Below are 21,988 nucleotides of genomic sequence, written 5' to 3' on the forward strand. Positions count from 1 at the left end.
CTGTGAGCTCCTGGCTTAGGCCACATGCTCCAACCCCCCTCACCTGAGGTCTGCTGCCATGTGTTGCGCAGAAGCCCGAACTGACTCTATAGTGGTACTTGACTTTCCTTTGTCAACCTGTTTTTACTTCTGTAAGAATCTTGTGGGAAGAAGGATCGACTGGCAGACACCTGATTCCCATGCTTATTACTATCATGTCCAGTATGTTAGATTCTGTTATTTCATAGAGCAGAAGCTAAACCTGCAGAATAATGTAAATGGTCTTAATGGCTCCACTCCCAGTTTCTTTCTGGTGATTTGAATGGCTAAATTTACATACATCATTTCCACATGACTGTATCTGTCTGAAAATCCAGATTGATAAATGGCATTTCTTTACAGGGGACTTCCTCTCTTTGTTCTTCAAGAACTTTTGTTCTCCGGGAAGTCCTTAGGCCTGTGGCAGGTATTTTCATTGCCTTTACTCATCTTCACACCAATTGCTCATATATTGCAAAGATACATTAAGAATTTGTGACCTTTGAGCTTTCTGGGAAAGTTCTATATAAGCATTCTATTGGGTAGTTGGAAAAGTCATGACACATTTTTCCGACGAAAAATATGGAAAAAAATACATCATGACTTTTCCGACAACCCATTAGCTGTCCTTTAGTTTTAGGATATGCAGAATATATAATTGTGAAGATAGCTACTTTTGTTTATTGTTAGAAATTTGAAATAGGCAGCAATGTCGTCCTCTTCCCCAACTCCTTACCCCTTTGAAGACTTTCACAAAAGTGTACAAATTGTAGTATAAAAGGGAATGTCGTCAAACAAAGCCAATTTAAATATTAGATTTTAATTGTATTGAAATTGAAGAACTATCCTCTTTAACCCTAGGTGTCCTATAGTTGGGGAGTTGGTTACAAGACTATAGCCATTTCTGCTTTTTGTGCTGTGATCTTCCTTCAACTCACATACAGGAGAAGCCCTTTTGTCACCTCAGTCACTGATTATGTGTAAAGCAAAGTTGGAAAATAGACTTCTCTAAAAGACTGAAAATGAATCAGAAGCAAAAAGTACTGATTTTGACCATATTTTTATTAAATGTGAAAATACACGGGCATAAAAATAGTACCCATATTTGTAGATATGTCTGAGACCCATTTCAATTTATTTTCAGTTTTTTTATTAAAACACTAAATTGAGATGGACTAGGGTACTTAGTCTTGTCTCATTCAAAGCCAGCTGTAGCTTTACAGTATGAGTAATATTTTCACTTCTCAACATCTCTGCTTTTTACCTTCTCTGCACTCTGCTCTCCACTGCAGGTAAGAGGTTCAACCATGGAGGAGTGCAACAAAACCTGTTATTATACACAAAGCCACGCAGTGGCTAATTTCACTCTCAAATCATTCAGCAAATGAGATCACCTATTAAAAAAAATTATTCCCACCTGTTAACATCATTTGTATTTACAGAGTAAACTCTGCTACTAAAAGGAATGATCTGATTTGGAATAAGGATATTATTTGTTGACAAATTAACATTTGCCTTCTTCCTTTATAAATATGGAAAAGTAAATTACATTCAACAAAGTTGCATGAATTTCTCTAGGTGATACCACTAATGTGTACTCAATGAAAACTTTTTGCAAGGCCTGTCACCAGTGCCCTGTACCTTTAAGGCAGTTGGCTCTACCAGCCACCTGGGCTGAGGAACCATTTTTAACTTAAGCATCTTAGGCATCTTTTTCATGATAAATCTCACATACAATTTCTGACCAATTCCATACATTTAAAGGTGAAATCTTAAATTTTCCACCATGAATAGAAAATGGTGCCAATTTCAAATTGTGGTTCTGTTAACTATTTTTTTCCTACTGGGTTATCAGTAGTATTTTTCTCTTAAAAAATCTGTGGGTAGTTTTTACATTCCATTATCAGAGTCCCCAAAAGTTCTGTTTCCATACTGATAAAATAAACTTTTAATACTGACTAGATACTTTAAAATTAGTATTATGTTACATCCAATTCACATCAGTAAATTATTGAAGTTTTCATTTATTCATGGTAAGAAAGCACAAACTTTCAGAAGTGAGCAATAAATTAATTTATTCTTTTTAGAACTTTTTCACATTTATAAGCTGACGTGTTTAATACTTGCTGCTGTGGAAAATATCCACAATGTACAAACCAGCGACACTTCTCTTCTAGAGCTCACCAAAAAGGAAAGGAGGAGTTTAAGACGGGAATATAAGACAGGTAAGGCGGAGTGCCCTGATTCTACCTTTCCAGAAAGAGCCATAAAGGTTACTGGGCATGTGCAGTCTGCAAAAGGAGAGACTAGCGAGTGGTGAGTGACAGTAGCCTGAACACAAGGCCAGGGCCTTCTCGGTCATCTGCATCCATCAGGCTGTCAAGAGGATCAACTATCCCTTTACACACGTTTTTTTTCTCTCTTTAAAGGAAACTTGAAGAACCAACAACTTCCCATGCTGATGCCCATCAAGGCTGGAACTGAAAGGTCGTTGTTTTCTTCTTTAATCAGCAAAACAACAAATTCCAGAGAATTAATTTCGCTCAGTGGCGTTGGCACTTGGCATCGTAGCTTTTACTCTATCTTCACTGAAAACAGGCAAGTAACTCTGTACATCTGTTACGATGACTTACTTAAATCCACAGTAAGACTTTACAAACAGGAACCGTTACAAGTGGAGGAAAGAGGAAAGGTAATGCAAACAGCAGGTTGGCAGCAGCGACGGTGCCCGGGACACGGCTCCCACGCAGCCAGCCCCCAACCCTCCTGACTCCCTCTGGCTCCATGTTATGGGCACTTTTCATCCTCTCCCCTGAATGGAAGGGCAAGTGAGTTGGTTTCCTTTGTTCTGACTGTGTGTGAAAAGTCCTCATTTTGAAAGTAGTCTACGTAGAGGCCATTGTTAGATTTCAAAGAGGTCACAGTGACATCACATACAAAAGAACCAGATTGAAAAAAAAAAGCATTTCTTATATAAGTAATGAGATTACTGAGATTAAATAAAAATGAATTTTCCTTAGAAATCATTGTCCCACTGGCTTGAATTTGGAGACATTAAAGTAAAATGAAAGCTGCAAGCTGTTCACTAGTTTTCAAAATGCATTAAGTTTATTGGTAAGAAATAGACTTCTAAATAGATGCAAAAAGCACTTATGTGTTTTACCAACTAAACTATGTGATTTTTGTCTCTCAGTTTAAAAAAAAATTTTTCCACATATGTTTCAGGATGACTGTAGAAGAAAATGATTTGTGCTTGGCTGTTGTGGATATTACTGGTAAGGATGCCACCCACAACTAAAATTAAAATGCTTGATTTCATAAAAACAATATATTAGACCCATACTGCTTAAAATGCTTCAAAATGCTCTGAGGCAAACACAAAAACCTTTCTAGAATAAAGGTAATAATTCTTATCTAAAGTAATTCTCTTAGATTTTGTATGCAGCATCAATAGTTCCATAAATATTTAATGTTCTTGATTAAAGTAACACTCATTTTTTTAAGGAAAAAATTATCGAATATACAAAGATTGAATGGTTCATTTCTTAAAGGGTAAGAAGGTATCCAAAGAAGAGTTGCCATGGTGATAGTGGAAATATAGCCAGAGCTGTAATTTGTAAACCTGTGTTTTTTCCTAGGCAGGAGAACATCTAGAGGCATCAAGGTCTGGTGAAGGGACAGGTCTGCTGTTTAGTGGCCATCTTCAACAGGTCCCACCTGGGGGTCACTGTGGCCCCAGAGGGTCAGCCAAGGAGGTAAGAAAAGCGGTGCCACTGTACCTACTAATAGTGGGAAAGGGTATCCTATTTATGTTGACTGAGTAACTTTACATTTCTAAGCCAATCCTGTTACAGGAAATTCTGTTTAACTCACAACTTCAATTGTTAAAGTAGTTCACGCTACACTTCAGCAATACTATTTTAAATAATGCCACTGCTGTATTAGCTGAACCTATTTTATACATAACTTATCTTTGAAGTTAACGTGTTAGTTTCATATTAAACAAAAAGGGCCCAGAGGTTTTACAATTAATGCTATTTCAGTGGTTTTCAGTATTCTCTTGCAGGCACTGAACAAAAAAAATAATAATAATACAAAGTATATGCTTATCATCAATCCAAAGTGTAAACCTGGCTATACCAACTCCCATTTCATAGTAGGTTCTCTAAAAGATGGGCTCTGCCCCCCTTCAGTGACGGCCATGTTCATGCTAGTAGGGAGATGGAAATGCACGTGGTTCTGTAATTTAACAAATATTTGCAAGTGACTGGACTGACCAGAAGCTAAGCAAAGTTGTCCCTAAGAACATATAGCTCAAAATGTTAATATTCTCATTAAGAATACTGAAATACTGAAATACCCAATCTCATAAAGTTTTTACAGCTCCTCCTTATACATGTAGGCACTGACATACTGTGCAAGGCTGTGAAGAAAATAATGTCTACATGTTCCAGTGTAGAAAAACATAAAATAGGTGAGCACTTCCATAGGTGAGCTTGCCTCAGACCACTTCCAGACAATCACAACACAGACACAGGCTGTTTGGTCAGAAACAGAACCATTCCTCGCCTCCCTGCCCTCACAAACCCATCAGCCTCAAGTCTAAAATGGTAAGAACAAATTTTTCCTATAAAACAACTCTTTGGTCATGGACAAACTGAAAGATTTGAAATTCCCATTAGGATCCTGGAACAAGGTTTCTTTGTTTTTAATCTTTAAAAAAATTAAGGAAGAACAAATAAAAGCTAGTTTAATTGAAGTGGAATTTAAATCTAAAAGGTCCTCCTGAGCTGAAAGGATTGAACCCTTGCCATGAGTTCCAGCTTCTGTGGAAAGGGCTGCCGCCACCACCTTGTTGGCTCTCTGCATCCAGCGGATCTTCTCCGTCATCAAACTTCTTCCTCATTTCTGTAAGAGAAACCAGCAAAGTCAGACCCAGCTAATACTAAGGTGTGGGGGTGGGGTCAGGGACGCTACTCGCAGTTACCTCAGCAGTTGTGCCTGATACTCAAATCTAGGCTCTCTCATTCCCATCCGAATAACACACTAGAGACACCCCAGTCACAGAGAAGCGGGTGAGGACCAGGGTGGAAAAGGGTGGTGACTGAAATTCAGGCCCCCTAAATCTTCTCTCCTCACAAGAAACTACACACAGAAATACTTCTCTAGAAAAAATGAATAACTGCAGAGAAAGAGACCTCCAAAAGTCATACCTTTCTGATCGCCCCGTGTTACCAATCTTAGCCCAACAATGAAGTCAGCCTGGCACAACCCCAGCAACCCAGCAGGCTTCCTAATGCTTCACTATTAAAACTAACAGAGCTAAGGTTCCTCAGACTGAGGGGAGGAGACCACCTCCACTGCTGAGGAAATCCCTGGTGAGAGGCAGACCAATGCAGACACATGGGAGACAGGACACCACAGGTGGCAGAAGAGCAAGCTAATATCCTCAGAGGTGAGAATAAGCCATTTCATCCTTAAAATAAGAATGGGGCAAAGAAAAAGGAACAAAAAAGAACTCTTAGTAATGAAAAATGCAGTTCTTTTCTCAATGCATGCCTTTGTGACTGTTGGCCTCAACTTCCCTGGTTAGCTTCCTGCTACCCTTAGAGCTCAGCGCCACATCCCTCCCGGAAGAAGATTCCCGACTCCCTATCTAATGTAGCTGCCGCACCTGTGCACTGTACAAGCTGAGCGGGCAGAACCATTCAGGGGACTTCGTGGACAAACAGCATGTATCCTACTTACCCTACTCATTAAGTACACTTGTGTCTCCCTTACTGGATTAGAAATTATTTGAGAACAAAGGACTGTTTAACTTCAATTCCATAGCATAGTAGATGTCCAAGAAAGATTTGTCAGATGGGCACAAAACATGATTTGCTTCTATTTTTTTTTTTTTGGTTTTGTCTAGCTCAAGTCATAGCTTCTGCACCCACTAATGTGGAAAGCCACAAAAAGCAGTAGGAATTAGCTGAACATGAAATTCCCCCTGGAATTGTCAATGTATTGTTCAATATTACCTAAATTCTTAGCTGCCTCACCCTTGTTGTCCAGGCCATTTTAGCATATGACAAATCTAATGGACACGTGATTTAGGGCACGATTCCTGGGGCGCACACGCCGGGACAGGCAGCCCCCAGGCTACACACATGCCCCTCTCCCACCACCGCACGTTCCAGCCTGGTCTCTGCTTTCCTAGTTAAGCCCCTGTATGTCCAGTGTAAGGAATTCATCACTGATCTGTGGGGTTAGAAGGAACCTGAGAGATCCCCCTCACTGTTGTGCCTTCATATTACAGGTGAAAAGAACAGAGGCCCAAGAAGTTTTAGTAACTTTTTTCAAGTAGAGATAAGAGTCAAACTCAGGCCTATTGATTCCACATGTGTTGGTCTTCCCACTGTGCTGCGAATGCGTGAGGGTCCTTGACCCTGACCTGGCGGTGTACATATGAAACTGGGCTTCGGAAGCTGCAAGGCCGGGACCAGCCACCAGCCCCCAAAGTGCGCCCCAGAGCTGCCTGCTGTCCAATCTGGCGCTGCTTCTGAGATGGGCAAAGGAAGAGGCCGAGGTAGTCTCTGGTCACCGATTCAGCCATTTTAAAAGTAGAAAACATTCAAGTCAAGTGATACCTGGATCAGAGAGGACTTCTTTAGCAGCTGCTATATCAATGAATTTTTTCTCAGCTTTCTTCTTTTCTTCTTCATTCTGGAAGTTATCTGGGTGCCACTGTAGTGCTAATTTTCTATATGCTTTAATGATTTCTTGCTTTTTGGCATTTCTGAGGGGCATTAAAATTGATTAATAATAATTAGTTAAGAGTTACCCAACACACTGCCAGAAAAAAATGAGAGAGACAGCAAAGATCCCACTGGCAGCCTGGCGGCCTGGCTTTCCCAGTAATACCAATGGTGTCCCAGGCTGAACATCTGATCTACAGCCCTGGGTGATCATTAAAGCTGGTCAGGCTTCCTTGTATACTCATTCACTAAGATTAGAATCTCACTGGGAATAAATTAAAGTACTCCTGATCTTTACAGTTTTTCCTTTAAAAAAAAAATCACAAACTTTCTGAATTTCCATGCTACCATGATTTACTTCTTGGTATTAAGAGAGATACTTGGACTCTTTGAGCCCACACTTTCTATTTTGCTTCTGGATTAGCTTACAATTAAAAGGTCAATGTCTGTTCAGGGAAGGTGGGTCTTATATGAAAGCACATGTATATCTCTTAGTACCTGCAAGGTGATTCTAACAGAGCCACTTTATTTTAGGCGTAGAGAAATGTTGTTTTCCCCATCTCCTCTCTCCCTCCCATCCCCACCAAAAGAAAGCTCACTCCGACCTCTTTACCCTTAAGAAATCTAGGCCTAGGACCTGTTCATGCTATAGTACATATCTTTGTCACCAACTACTACTTCTCCATTGTTGCATTTCTAGTCTCTAGCAAAATTGTAACATAAAGCTATCAAAATAGCTTTATGATAAAACTGTTAGAGCTTATTCTATGACTGAAATTACATAAGGAAAGAAAATGAATCCAAGAGAGAAAAATGATAAAGCAATGATTAGCTTTAAAACAGTTGGTTAAAAGTAACAATGCAAATTTTAAATAATTCACCTTTTTACTCCCAAGATTTTATAATAATCTCGTTTCTGCGACTGTTTCAATAGTCTCTGTGCTTTCTCTAGACCTTCCCGAATCTGCTGATCGTTTTCATTGTGTTCCTGAGCAGTTTCATAATCCTGAATAGCTGTCAAAATACATTGAAGATAATGCTGTTAAGAGGGATTGTAACTTGTAACCTTTACTTATCCTGTAAAATTGACACTGAAGTCACCATCCACAGCCCCTTCACTCTTTTGCCATTACTGCTATGAGCCTAAGTGAGACCACCTTTGTAATTTTGTGCACAAACTGACAAAAGCATAAATAAGGATGAATTTAGTAGCTTATTACTCCCGGTCAGTAAAATTCACCCTGCCACATTAATTCACACCTTTCAGGTGTTTCAATATCAACACTTCATACAAAGCAATCTTACTGTCAGTAAGATTAAAATGATTGTTACACAGGAAAATAATGGCGAAGAAAATTGGCATGGTCAGCGACAAGGTCCACAGCACAGAGGAATTAGAGGCTTCGAACAGGAGCAATCAGCAATCAGAACCACTAAGTCACCCACAGATTTCAACATAGACTATTACAACCTGATTTTTAGGTATCAATCAAAACAGAAAACCACACATAGTCCTCGTATGGGAAGTCTGATAACAATCCATATTGTATCTTTTATTTAAAATACTTAGAAAATATAAAGCATCTGGCTCGCTAATGTCACACAGGAAAGAGTGAGTGCAGCAGGCCTGGGACTGTCTCCTTTAGAAAGATCTGCTGACAAGATGGAGGTCAGGAGTGTCCCCAACATTCCCTGGTAAGAAGGGCTCCCTGTGCCGAAACTGGACAAATAACATAGTTTATGTTAATAAACTATGTTATTTCCTTCTGGAAGTCTGGAACTTTGGTATGAACTAGGCAGAAGGACCCTACGTCACCAGTGCCCAAAAGCAACACTGGGCACTAGGCCTCTAACAAGCTTCCGCACTAGACAACACTGCCCACATATTGAAGAATTAGCTTGTGTTGTATGGTTTCCTCTAAACTTTGCCCCATGAGCCTTTGCCTTCTGTTGATCTGACTTTGTGTCTTTTCTGGAATAAATCTAAGCCCTGAGTACAACTATATGCTGAGTCCCATCCACCAACATAAATTTTTCTCAATGTCCTCCCCAGACAGCCATCTCAAATAATGGATTGTTGGGTTCAAATTCTAGTTTTTATGGAAATGCATTTCATTATGGGAAAAGACACCTCTGAACATTCATCTTGGCAATGCTAATCCTGAAAAGGGTTTATAGGAAGGCACCTTGGACAGACTAAAATGAGAAAGGTATTGGGATAAGATCAACACATCCAGTTGGCCCTACTATATAGAAAAGTGAATCAACACTACCATTGGCCCATGGGGGGGGGGGCGACTCTAAGCTTTTATCCTAATTCCTGCCTCAATGCATCAATACTAAATATTACTGTCACCCAACCCACAGTGACATCATAAAATACCTTTGCAACTTAGTACACAAACCCATCATAAATAGTAGTGAGGTTTAACCTTGTAATTAATACCCACGGCACTTGATATCACAGCCTAGTAAGGAAATGTATTTTGAAGGAATTTAATCCGAGGGAAAAATGTTTCAATGTACGTAATTTTGCTACTTATGCAAACTCTACATTCAAAACATGTTTTAAACATTCAGAGAATCTCCCACAAAGCTGTCTTCTATATCCTATATTAAAACTTACGGTAGATACATTTTTTTCCATATAGAAAAAATACAAAATTATAGGTTTCCTAAATTCACAGGTAATTAGAAACTCAATATGGATAATATAAGACTTCCCATGGACAGAAACTACATAGCTAACTTTTAATTGTATTTCAGATTCTACTCTCCAAGGGGGAATCTTCAAAATAAAAAGTAAATGACACCCAATTGTTTATCGCTTACCATACTGAGCAGCTGTGAAAAGTAGAATAAGCCAGAAATATTAAGGCCCTGAGTGAACAGTGTATTTCATATTATCCAATTCACTTTATAATCTCTGAGTCCAAAACATTTCTCCTTCCCAAATTTTTTCTTCCATATTCCCCTCACTCAATTCTTAAGGAACAAACAACCAGATCAAGAAGGCAGCCTTGATGGCAAACAGGAGTTTGCCTGCCCTCCACCCCATTATCCCACTAAAATGACAAAAATATAACCACGGCAGCACTGAGCACAGCAGACAAAAATTTTGGTTAAGTTTCTGGAACAGAATGTAAATGGGATATTAATAATGAATAAACCTAAGTAGAAAGGGCCACAATCCAAATATACATTGAAAGAGGCCCTCGCAGATTTGGAAGCCATTCTTGTTGGCCAAGGATCCTCAGTTTAGCAACCAGAAGTAGCTTTAAGGCACCCAGCAGGATAGTTTGTGAGATGACTGAAGAATGGCTGGATAGGCGCTCTCCTCGCCTGTGGAGCAGCTACGGCATCAACCCCACTGGGGACCCAGAACCAGCCTGTAAGCAGAATGAAAGATGTGCATCTGGCGGGCCCCCATACAGCTTCGGGGACCAGGAGGAAATGCAGAACTGGGCCTGCAGGCACTCAAGACCTCTACAATAGACCTGGAACAAACAAAGTTCCATCCAGAATCTACATACACCAAAGGGCTCCACCTGAGAAGTAACAGTACAATAAGTAAAGCCCTGCTCATTTTGGCAACTGGGCAAGATGGCAAGTGCTATAGGGGAAGTCTTCCTGTGAACGGGTCCTACACACTTGAAGTCTGCAGTGAGCTCCCCAATACAGAGAAGCGTTTACATGACAAATACGTACAGTTGCAAATGACTGCCCTCTTCTCATGCCACCAATCATTAGCAAATCCTAAATCAGATTCCTTTCAACAGAATTTAACTACTTCTCATTTCCACAATTACCCTTGTGATGCAGTCCATAATTAATACACCTGAATAGCTGTAATACTTTTATAACAACTCTTCCCAGCTTCCAAGCTATTCCCCTAAAAGTCTATCCTTGTACAATACAAAGACCTTAGAGAGCCTTTTAAATAGTACATCAAACCTCCAAGATAAATATGCCCAAGAAACACCCAATTTTCTCGTCCTGGATGTCATACAAAAACAAGGTAAATAGGGGCAGGGAAGCTCCATTTTCATGAAAACAATTCAAAGAAACTGTACAGGGGCTGCTAAAATTAGCCAATATCAGCCATGGATCCAAAATGAGAGGGTGAAGCAAATACCAATGGCAAGAGATCACAGAAAATGTCGACAACATACATTTTCCAGGAGTGTGGGCTCCTGTGTCTTTTGCATATTACAAGAGCCGTGAAATCGAGGGCAGACATAGTGGAGGTAAAGCAGAGACCTTACTAGAGAGAAGACAAGGAAAGAAGGACTACAATGAGCAAGAATGACAGATAGCCCTGGGTAGCACATCTCAGGAAACTCAGCAACCATGTGCTCTCTGAAGGTGAGGGGCTCACCCTGAATTGCAAAAGATATACCCCTTTGGTGTAGCAAAGGAAGTGGGCAGAGGGACAGCAGGGCTGGCAGCAGACGACCTCCTGGACACGGTTTGGTTCAGAGAAGCAGAGGGCAGGGCTATACAGAAAGGCCATTTTAGCAGGAAGCAGAATGTCTGTGGAAACAGTGAAGCAGAGAGCATTGCAAGTGTTAAGTAGAGAAGACTGCCCTGTCCCCAGCACCCCTTTACACACCCCCAAAGGACTTTCCCACACGTGGCTAGGAAAGGGTAATTCAAGTCATTTCGTGATGAGTAACATTTTTTATGGTACAGCATTGATTCAAAGATACTAAATTTTAAATTAAAACAGGAAAAGAGCACCAAAACTTACCTGATGAACATGCATCAGAAGAATAATAGCCAAAGAATACATGAAAATTCTGAGCAAACAGCATGGCAATGAATAGTCAAAACTTAATTCAATCACCTCTATTAAGACTAATCACAGGGCCAATCACAGGGCCGGCCGAGTGGCACGGTGGTTAAGAGCTGGCTTGGGACGCCACAGGGCCCCGGTTCGGATCCCACATATGAGGGCCAGTGACACTGCCCTCCACAGCTAAGATGCTGAACAACAGCTCAACCTGGAGCTGGGCTGCTGTGAGTCGCCGGCAACAGCGTAGGCTGCAGCCCCTGCTGCAGTGGGTTGCCATGGGCTACCATTTGTGGCCAGCAGCCAGCGTGAGCAGCCAGCAGCCGCCGTGAGCGGTCAACAGCCGCCGTGAGCAGCCGTCCAGAAGCTAGCGACTGATCTGCCTCGCCCAGGAAAAGCGCAATGATGGTGCCAACTTAGGCCAGTGAAGCAACGTCCTCCACAACTAGACTGAAGAACAAAAACGACAGCAACTTGTCTGTTCCCCTTCCCCCAATTCCCCAATAAAAATCTTAAAAAAAAAAAAAGACTAATCACAAAGCAGAATAAGAACTCAGCAAAGAGATAGTAAGACGAGGAGATAAAAATGTGAGTAGTCAAAACTCAAGAAAAATAAGGACAAAAAGCTATCACAGAAGCGAAGATGAAATGAAGGAGCACAAAGGAGAAGTATATGGGGAAAAAAATAAGGACCCAACAAAATGAAATGAAAATAGAAAGTTTAGAAAGACTAGGGAAAAAATTATAGCTATAGATGTCAAGCAAAGAGAATACAACCTATATATAATTGGACCTCTGAAGCAGAAAATTAAAACAACAGAACAAAACAGATTAAATTTAAGAAAAATTTCCTAAAATAAAAGATAAATCTATTCAAAGGGCACACTAGATACCAGGGCAAAATACATGAGAATGATCAACATAACGATATATCCTAGTATAATTAACAACTTGAAAGATAAGGGCTGTCTGGATGGCCAGAAAAAAAACAAAACCTGGCCCCAGATTTTCCATAGCAATATTCAGTGCCTGAAAATAATGGAACAGTAACTACAAAATATACAGAAAATTTATGAACAAAGGATTTTATTATCTAGCCAAGCCATCCTTCCAGTATGAAAGGTACAAACAGCTTTGAACATAGAAATCAGGAAAAACTTTTCCCAGAAGCTCCTCGAGGAAACTACAATAGGATGAACTCACCAAGAGAAGGCTAGAGAAACCACAGCTAAAGGAGGGATGGCACACGCTGAATATAGTTAATGTAGAATCAAAACTAAAACAAAACAGGGAGTTATAGTGATAGAGTAGAATGTATGCCCAGATAAGACAAAAGGCATACAGCTAATAAAAAATGGGAGAAGAAAGGAGAGAGAATATGAAAAAGTTAGTGCATTAATTCCTACCAATTACAGCTGAAGCAATCAGAGAACATCACACACTGTTAAGTCAAAGGCAAATACTAGGGAAAAATTCATTAACGATTATTAAATGGTAGAGGAAAAGAAAAGAAACATACTAATTTGTCCCTCGCTGCAAGAAAATAATAGATATTACCCAAAGAAAGAGGGCTAAGTTAACAAAACTATAAAAATAACTAAGAAAAAAATATAAACCTTCCTATATATCAAAATAGTACACAAAATAATACAGGCCAAATAGCAAAAATTCTCAGCAAAATAGAATGCCAGAACTCAGACCAAACACATCTGTAATAGAAATAAATGTAAATGTGTTTAACTCACCTATTTAAAAGAATTTCATACTGGATCACAAAGCAAAACCCAACTCTATGTAAGAGACACACCTGAAACAAAGCGATTCTAAAAAGTTGAAAATAAAAGAAGAAGGTAAAGGGGGTCAAATATATGGTGATGAAGATTTGACTCTGGGTTGTGAACACAATGCAATATATAGATAATGTATATATATAAAATTGTACACTTAAATCCTATATAATTTATTAACCAATGTCACCCTAACAAATTTAATTTTTTTACAAAGTACGGTCAAAGGTTCACCAGGCAAATGCAAATAAAGTTTGGCTCACAATCTTAATATCAGATAATTAGAATTGAGGTCAAAAACATTAAACAGCAAAAGGGGGTGGGGGCGGGTCTTATAATGTTCATGGCTAGAAATCATAAAGAGACATAATGCTGTGCACAAAATAAAACAACAGCACCATTTATAGAGCAGAAATTATAAGAGGTACTAGGAGAGACTTAAAGAGGAGGGAGACTTTTACATCTCTGTTTTTAACAGATCAAGTGGACAAAAAACAGGTAAGAGAAGGAAGACCACAATAGAAGGTAGATTTGATTGACAATGTCAAAGTCTCCCAGAAACTAGAGTGTTCACCTACTTTCAAATCCCTATGACTCATGAAGTCAGTCATTTTAAGTAAAAAAAAAAAAAAAAGAAACCAGCAATAAATTCAAAAAAATGGAAGTACTAAAACCATTCTCTAGATCACAATGTTGTAACACTAGAAACAATAAATCAGAAAATAAAAGTTTGCCACCTAAAAAAATTTTAAACCTTCCAACTCTTAAAGAAAAATTGCAAAAATATCTAGAAAATAACAATGAAAACATTAGTTTTCAGAACCAATAAGACACAGCTCAAACAGTGTTAAGGATAATTCATTGCCTTAATGGTTCAATAAAAATTAAAGGAGAAACATTAAGTAATCATGATTCAAAATTAGGAAAAAACTGAAGGTGAACTGTAGGACAAAAACAAAATGAAACAGAATTGTCAGAAAGCTCATTTCTTGACAAAAATCTGTGACCGCCTCTAACCTAATCAATACAAGGAAGCAAGCTCAGATTAAAAAAACTAAGAAGTGAAAAATAATAATAAAAACAGAAAAAATTAAAATAATGAGACCACTTCACTAAATTCTGTGCAAATAAATTTGAAAACTCAAAAGAGTTAACTCAAACTGAACCCAGAAGAGATAGAATATCTAAATAGAACAAGTGGCACAGAGAAAGCTACCTCTTAATAAAGCAGCAGGCTTTCCATGGAGATCCCACAACACTTAAAATTTCCAAGTAGTTATTTTAAAACTACCCTAAATAGTTTGCTGTATATAAAAGTCTAGGTTAACAATTTTCTCCTCAGAATTTTCTAAGAATATTACAATTCTCCTTTCTGGAACTGACAGGAGGGGGAGCGTGAGGAGGAGGTGTCCATCAGGAGAATGCAGTCATAAATGTGTAGGCTGCTGATAGCAGAGCTTCCGAATGCATAAAGAGAAAGACAGGAAAGTCTGCAATTTCCACAGCAGGTAATTTTAACAACTCTCTCCTCTCAGCAACTGATGGGAAAACTAACATAACCATGACACCCAACAACTGCAGAGTACACATTATTTTCAAGTACACAGAGGATATTCAGCAAGACAGATGCCACCCTGGACTACAAGTCTACATAAATTTAAAAGGAAATAAATCTAAATAATTTTAAAAGAAAGAAAACCGTAGAGTATGTTCTCTGACTACAGTGGAATTAAATTAGAAATCAATAATCAGGTACCCAGGAAACCAAATATTTGAAAATTAAAATACATCTAAATAATCCATGCATCAAAGAAAAAGTCAGAAGAGAAATTAGAATACATTTCAAATCGGATGATAATGAAAAGAAAAATGTTTGAGTAGTGCAGCTTTATATTAAAAATAAAAAAGGCCTAAAGTCAATGAGAGTTCAACCTTAAGAAGCTGGAAAAGCACAAAGTACACCCAAATTAAGTCAGAGGAAAGAAGTAAAGAGAAAAAAATCAATAAAATAAGAGAAAAATCATAGAAAACATCAACAAGTCCATAAGCAGGTTCTTTCAGAAGACCAACAAACTTGACTCAACTCTAGTTACATTGATCAAGAGGAAAAATAGAAGATACAAATTCTCAATATCTGAAATGAAAAAAAGAATAATCACTTCAGATCTTAGACATTAAGAGAATAATATTAATACAAATTTCATGTCAACAGATTCAGCAATGTAGATGAACAAATTCCTTGAAAGACACAACTAACATAAACTAACACAAGATGAAAACAGAAAATGAGTAGCCCTATAATTGATTAAAGAAACTGAGTTCATCATCAAAAACCTTCCTACTAAGAAAACTCCAGGGCCAAGATGATTTTACTGATGAATTCTCTCAAACTTTAAAGAGGAAAAACAATCTTACACAGCTCTCTCAGAAAATAGAGAAGGGAACAATTTCTAACTGAGTCCAGCACAACCTTAACACTAAAATGTGACAAAGATAATGCAAAAGAAGTTACAGAGCAGTAACCTTCATGAATGCACACTTCTTAAATATTATCAAATAAAATCCAGCAATATCTGTTAAAGGATAACACATCAGATCCAAGAAGGGCTTATCCCAATAATGCAAGCTTGATTTAACCTTAGAAATATCAGTGTAATTTATCACATTAACAGAATAAAGGAGAAAAATACAAATATATACATAACTTCTACAACTCAATAACAAAAAGAAACAACACATTTTGTTAAGTAGGTAAATATCTGAACATGTCACAAAGGAAGATATTTGAATATACAAGCAGAATATGAAAAAATATTCAACAATCTTAGTCATCAAAAACATACATCAAAGCCACAATGAGATGCTATTAACACACACCAAAATGTATAAAATTAAAAAGACTGACAACACCAAATGTTTGCAAGAATACAGAACTGGCACTCGCATAGACTTTATTGGTGGGTGTATAAAATAGAAGTTGCTTTTTAGAATAGGGCCTAGTAGTTTCTTTTAAAACTAAGCATGCACCTTACCCTATGACTCAGCAATTCCACTTCTAGATACTTTACAGAAGATAAATGAAAACCCGCCTAAGGGTTGGCTGAGTGGCTCAGTTGGTTAAGAGCTCGCTCAAGAGTTTGAGCTCTGAGCAACAGCGGTTCGAGTCCAGCCCGAGCTGAGCAGCCGCTGAGCTGTCAACAGGTAGCAGGATGGCTCAGCTAAAAAAAAAAAAAAGAAAAGAAAAAAAAAGAAAACCCGCCTAAAAAAAGCCTTGCAGAATAATGTTCATAGCAGCTTTTTTCACGATAACTAAAACCAGCCCAGGTGTCCATTAATATGAGAATGGATACACAAAGCGTGGTATAGTCACAAAATGGAATACTCTTCAGGGATAGGACTACGGTGAAACACTGAATGCTTTTCCCTCTTTCATAGTAGAAAAGTAATAACAGTGCTTCTAGCCCACCAGCTGTTTTCAGAGTTTTATTAGAGCACAGCACGTCCATCTGTGCTGTCTACAGCCGCTCCTGCACTGCAGTGGCAGAGCTGAGTAGCAGCAATACAGACTACGGTGCATAGAGCCTGTAAGTTTTACTCTGGGCCCTTTACAGAAAAAGTTTGCCGACTTTTGCTCTTCAGCAATGAAAAGGAATGAATTACCAATGCATGTAACAACATGAAAAATCTCAAAAACATGCTGAATAAAAGAAGCTTTATACAAAAGAAGACATATTAATAGCTGACCCTTGAACAACACAGGGATCCCCCTGTGCCCCCACCCCCACCCTGCACAGTCAAAAATCCATGTACAACTTTTGACTCCCCAATAACGTAACTACTAATAGCCTATAAGATTGATTGGAAGCCTTACTAATAATATAAACAGTTGACAACATATATTTGGTACGTTGTATGTACTATATATTGTATTCTTACAATAAAGTAAGCTAGAGAAAATATGTTAAGAAAATCATAAGGAAAATACATTTACAGTATTTACTGAAAAAAATCCACATATAAGTGGACCCACAGTTCATACCCGTGTTGTTCAAGGGTCAACTGCATATGGTTCTATTGATATAAAGATCTAGCGTTGGCAAAACTAATCCATAATGGAGAAAATCAGAATAATGGCTGCCTGTGGGTGGTGGAATGGGTTCTGACTGGTAAGGACAAGAGGGTGATGTAACATCTTATATGTTCTAGGAGTTTGGGTTTGACAAAGACTCACTCTTTTGGCCAAAAACTTTAGTCAGGTTTCTCTGAGTTCTCTTTCTGACAAAGGCCCAATCTTGGGCTTTTCTCTCTGTCCTTGTAGAATCCAGTTTGAGCAAGAATCCTGCCAAGTCCATTCAGCGAAAATCCCCCACGCTGGTACTCAACCAAATTTGAACTTGGTATCTCTTATCTGATCAAATTCCTCATCCCCTGTCCAGCCTGCCTTCAGCAAGAGTTCAGTTGAGGCTATCTAGCAAGAATCCCCCTTTTCCCTGATGTTTCCTATTAGTAATTTTCTATCCACTCACCCCCACTCTGCTCCTTGGTTATAATTCCCCATTTGTTCTTATTGGAGTCAGAGTTGAACCCCATCTCTTACTGCAAGACCCACTGCAGTGGTCCCTGTATCTATCATAATACTCCTCCCACCCCCTTTGAATAAAGTCTTCCATAAGGTCTTTTACAAATGTCATGAATAATTTTTCTCTTCAACAGATTGCACAGGTATTAGAACTCAGAGCTGGTATGCCTAAAATTTGTGCATTTCATTGTATCTAAAATTACCACCACCACCACCACCACCCCCAAAAAAAGGGAAAACAGTAAACAAATTCTAGTTAATAATATACAAGTTGAAGTATCTGGGGGGAAATAAACTAAAGTCGACAACTTTTTTTTGAAAGGTATCTAAAAAAGATGAACTGATGGATAGATGGAGGGACAGACAGATAAATGTGATAAAACAATAAAATGTTAATTTTAGAATCTAGAGGATGAGGCCATGAGTGTTCACTAAAATTCTTTCAATGTCTCTCTATATTTGAAATTTCTCAGTAAAATGTTGAAGGAAATGTTTACCTCCTGTGAAACTGTCATAATATAGATAATGAAAATAAAGTCTTCTGCCACTGTTTTATACATATTCATCCTTAGACAACAAAGGGAAAGTTTTATCCAAAAACAGTTAGAGCCTCATTATCATCACAGAAGTGTAAGAAAACTGTAAGCTCGTTCTGACATTAAAGAGGGCTGAACAATTTAGAGTCAAACGTCCATCAATGTAACTGCTTCTTACAGCGGCCCACATTCAAACACTGAACTCTGAGGGCAAGTCTAGCCATTATATTTTAAGTTGATTTGAACAGCGATGAGGCAAACTATGTTTAATTCTGTACACAGGGACATAATGTGGCCTGCACTCTTAAGTGAATCTGATATATCAGTGTTCTCTATACATGTGTTTATTGAAATTTTTATAGTGGAAAAGAGATAATAGTGCTAAATAAGGAGTTCCAGTTTCTATCGGATTATAATATTTTACATGTCAGGCTATAATTTCTCTTCCAACAGCTCAGAAATATCACCAACTGTATTCAAAGCACTGGAGTAGATAAACAAAAATATAGGCCTCGTTTCGTGTCCTTAGTCTGTTTCTACCTAAGATGGTAAGAAATTTGGAAGGTTGTTTTTTTTTCCTTTATCTTTTAAAGAAGCCACTTTACTATTTGAGGTCATACTTTTTTGTCTTAGGTAATCACATTCTTGTTAACTGGCAAATAAAATGCCAAAACAAAAATATGTCTATGGTCTACTTCCGTCTATCCGAACTTACCCTCCGTCCTACCATCTATCCACACTTACCCTCCGTCCTACCGTCTTATCAAACTTTCCCTCCGTCCTACCGTCTATCCACACTTACCCTCCGTCCTACTCAAGTGTGTCTTGTCACCTGTGGGAAAGACAAAGGACCCTTTCGTTCCCCTGCCTCTGGACTTCTGTTCCAGCTGGATAGTCTCCCACACCTGGAATGTCCTTCCCTGACTTTCTTCCTTAATACTTTTCTCAACACTTTAAGCTTTTGATCATTTGGAAAGTAAAAAAACAGACTCTAAAGATTGATCTATACATTAGTATTAAGCATCATTTTCTTCAAGAACTAAGCTGTCAAGTTTCCCTAAAAAAAAGTCAGTTTGACATTCACGTTACAAAGGCATCTTTCAAATTATATTTAACAGCATACATGATTTAACTTTTTTTTTAACAACTAAGCTTTTTATACTCTGCAGCTTCTCTAACTTCACAATTAGAGCTGAAGGTTTATATACAAGTGACAAAAGCACTTTTGATGAAGAGTTCCCAGAACTAACTGGAATGCAAATCCTAGAGTAGAGCCATCTCGCTGAGTAGACAGTAGCTCGAAAGTGAAAAGAACAAGTATGCTCACCAGCTCTTCCATGATGCTGACCTGCCTTACTGAAGCGTTCTTATGAATATTAAAACAGATTGATTGCATACATTTCAAGCCTCAATCAGACCTCAAGGACTATACTATAAAGATGTCACACAAATAGTAACCAGAGTTGTCATTATTCCCAGGAAACCACTTAGGAGCAAGAGTCTAGTCAAATTGTGGAAAGCAGAAAAAAAGTGAATCATCAGTTTGCCTTAAAAAAGAGTACCACAAACTAATTGTAAGTGCAGTATCTCCTTCGTAGGATAGGTTTTATCTTTGTTGCAGATGCATTCTTATTTATTGTATTTAAAATTTTTCCCATGATTACTACTTATCATAATGACTATTTTTGCATGACATTAAAATTTAACACATATTATTTTAATAGCCACACACTCCTTTATTAAATAAATATTCAGCACCTATCTGAGAAACAAAAAGGATACCACAAACCAAGTTTCATTGTTTTCAATTTAAAATGACTTACCTGATTTGAAATAAAAACTTCGCAATAAGGGATATAAGGCTCACTTCTTTTAAAAACCATCTCATTTAAATGTTCATAGTATATTGTCACATGAAAAAAGTCTAGTTTTCAAAAAATATATATTATTGTATATGCCTTAGTTTTCTTCCAAAAACAGGGCACTGCCTTTAGTCAAGGTCCTTACAACATCTAACAGGAAACTCCTATGGTTTCAACTTAAGCAAAGTAGGGTAAACAGCTATCATAATGTTATTAAATAGCTTAGGGGTCACAGAAGATTGTTTTATATTTAGGAATATATGACATACATATGTATGCTAGGTGTATAATATGTATACTGTGTATATGCATGGAATATGTATATATACATATATATGGATAGAATATATACTAATATATATGATTAGAAAAAGTCTGAAAGATATAAATCCAAAATTAACAGTGATTACCTCTGGATGATACGAAAGCTATAAATTTTCTATTTTGTTATTTATCTTTTCTAACTTGTCAACAAACTCTAAAATTTTTATTTTTATATCCCACTGAGCTGGTTTCACCAGAACGTTTTCCTTATACGGTATTCAAGTTCTACTAAGGAAGAATAATTTCGAAGTTCTCTTCCAGTTTTCTAAAATTTTCAAAATTTCCTTGTACTCTGGTAAATCTGTTCTAAACAACAGGATGTTAAACATGTGCTAATTTTCATATATATGAACTTTTAGATATTGCAAATCAAATTCCTTATAAATTTACCTTCATCATACATTTCTTCTATTAAATAGGCCTCTGCTCGATCTTTCAGAGCATTCACGTTGTCAGGTTCCATCTGTAAAACTTCAGAACACACTCGAATCGCTTCAACAGGCTTCTCATCCTAAAAGTAAATGTGAAAAAGATTTATGGTTGCTATTCCATATGTTAAGTTTTTACATTTCTGGGAGCAAGTCAACTGTTACCTTAGAAAAGCAGTGGCAAATCCTCTCTTTTGAACGAATTACATATTCGGAAACACTTGGCTCTGTTTTCATGACAGACTCATATTTGCTGGTCGCATCTGTGTATCTATTAAGTGAGCAAATCATGATGAGTAACAATGAAATTCTATTTCCAGAGTCAGAGAAAGGAGCCACTACTCTTCACTGAGTGTTGCTTAATCAGTCCCCTGAATGAGCACATGCCTTCAAACACTGCTTTTACCTTATTAATCTACAGTAGCAAGGAAGGTGCTGTCTGCAAACTGAGAGAGATCACATGACCACAGAAAACGTATATGGACAAAGCATACCTGAGTACCAATCAAGCCAAATGATGAATGTCTTTACAGAAAAACGCTTGTGATTTTGGAGCTGAGTAAAACACCTTGTTAGTCTCACTTATATGGAGCACTTTCAGCAAAACAGAAATAAGGTTTTATTTCTTGGTCACCATACATTTTCATGAAATAATGGAGCCCATTACATACATTCTATTTTATATAATAATGTTAATTGTCACAACTAAGTACAATGTACTTCCTTGCAGAAGGAACCTGCTTAAATTCCTAACTTTACTAGCTTTCTAAGAACAATAAAAGCTATTTCAGCATTTTTTTAAAAATTGGTGGAAAGTACTACTCATGTTAGACATTAAGTTACTTTCCTCAGTAATGGCGAACTGAGGTGTGTGTGTGTGTGTGTGTGTGTGTGTGTGTGTGTGTGTGTGTGTGTGTGTGTG

At 37.9% G+C, this 21,988-nt stretch overlaps 1 protein-coding gene across 1 annotated transcript in view; it reads right to left on the minus strand.

The window, feature by feature from the left end:
• Nucleotides 1–3,104: 3,104 nt before the first annotated feature.
• Nucleotides 3,105–21,988, minus strand: part of DNAJC3 (DnaJ heat shock protein family (Hsp40) member C3) — a 68,727-nt gene continuing 49,843 nt past the window's right edge. Inside the window, exons 8-12 of the mRNA XM_019663852.1 lie at nt 21,232–21,337; nt 21,029–21,149; nt 7,640–7,772; nt 6,651–6,799; nt 3,105–4,926 (exon numbers count right to left, since the gene is read on the minus strand). Of these exons, the coding sequence (XP_019519397.1) occupies nt 4,769–4,926; nt 6,651–6,799; nt 7,640–7,772; nt 21,029–21,149; nt 21,232–21,337 (667 nt within the window). The 3' untranslated portion in view covers nt 3,105–4,768. The remainder of the gene's footprint in view (nt 4,927–6,650; nt 6,800–7,639; nt 7,773–21,028; nt 21,150–21,231; nt 21,338–21,988) is intronic.

This window comes from Hipposideros armiger, unplaced genomic scaffold (assembly GCF_001890085.2).
Source record: "Hipposideros armiger isolate ML-2016 unplaced genomic scaffold, ASM189008v1 scaffold_407, whole genome shotgun sequence".
NCBI classification, from domain to species: domain Eukaryota; kingdom Metazoa; phylum Chordata; class Mammalia; order Chiroptera; family Hipposideridae; genus Hipposideros; species Hipposideros armiger.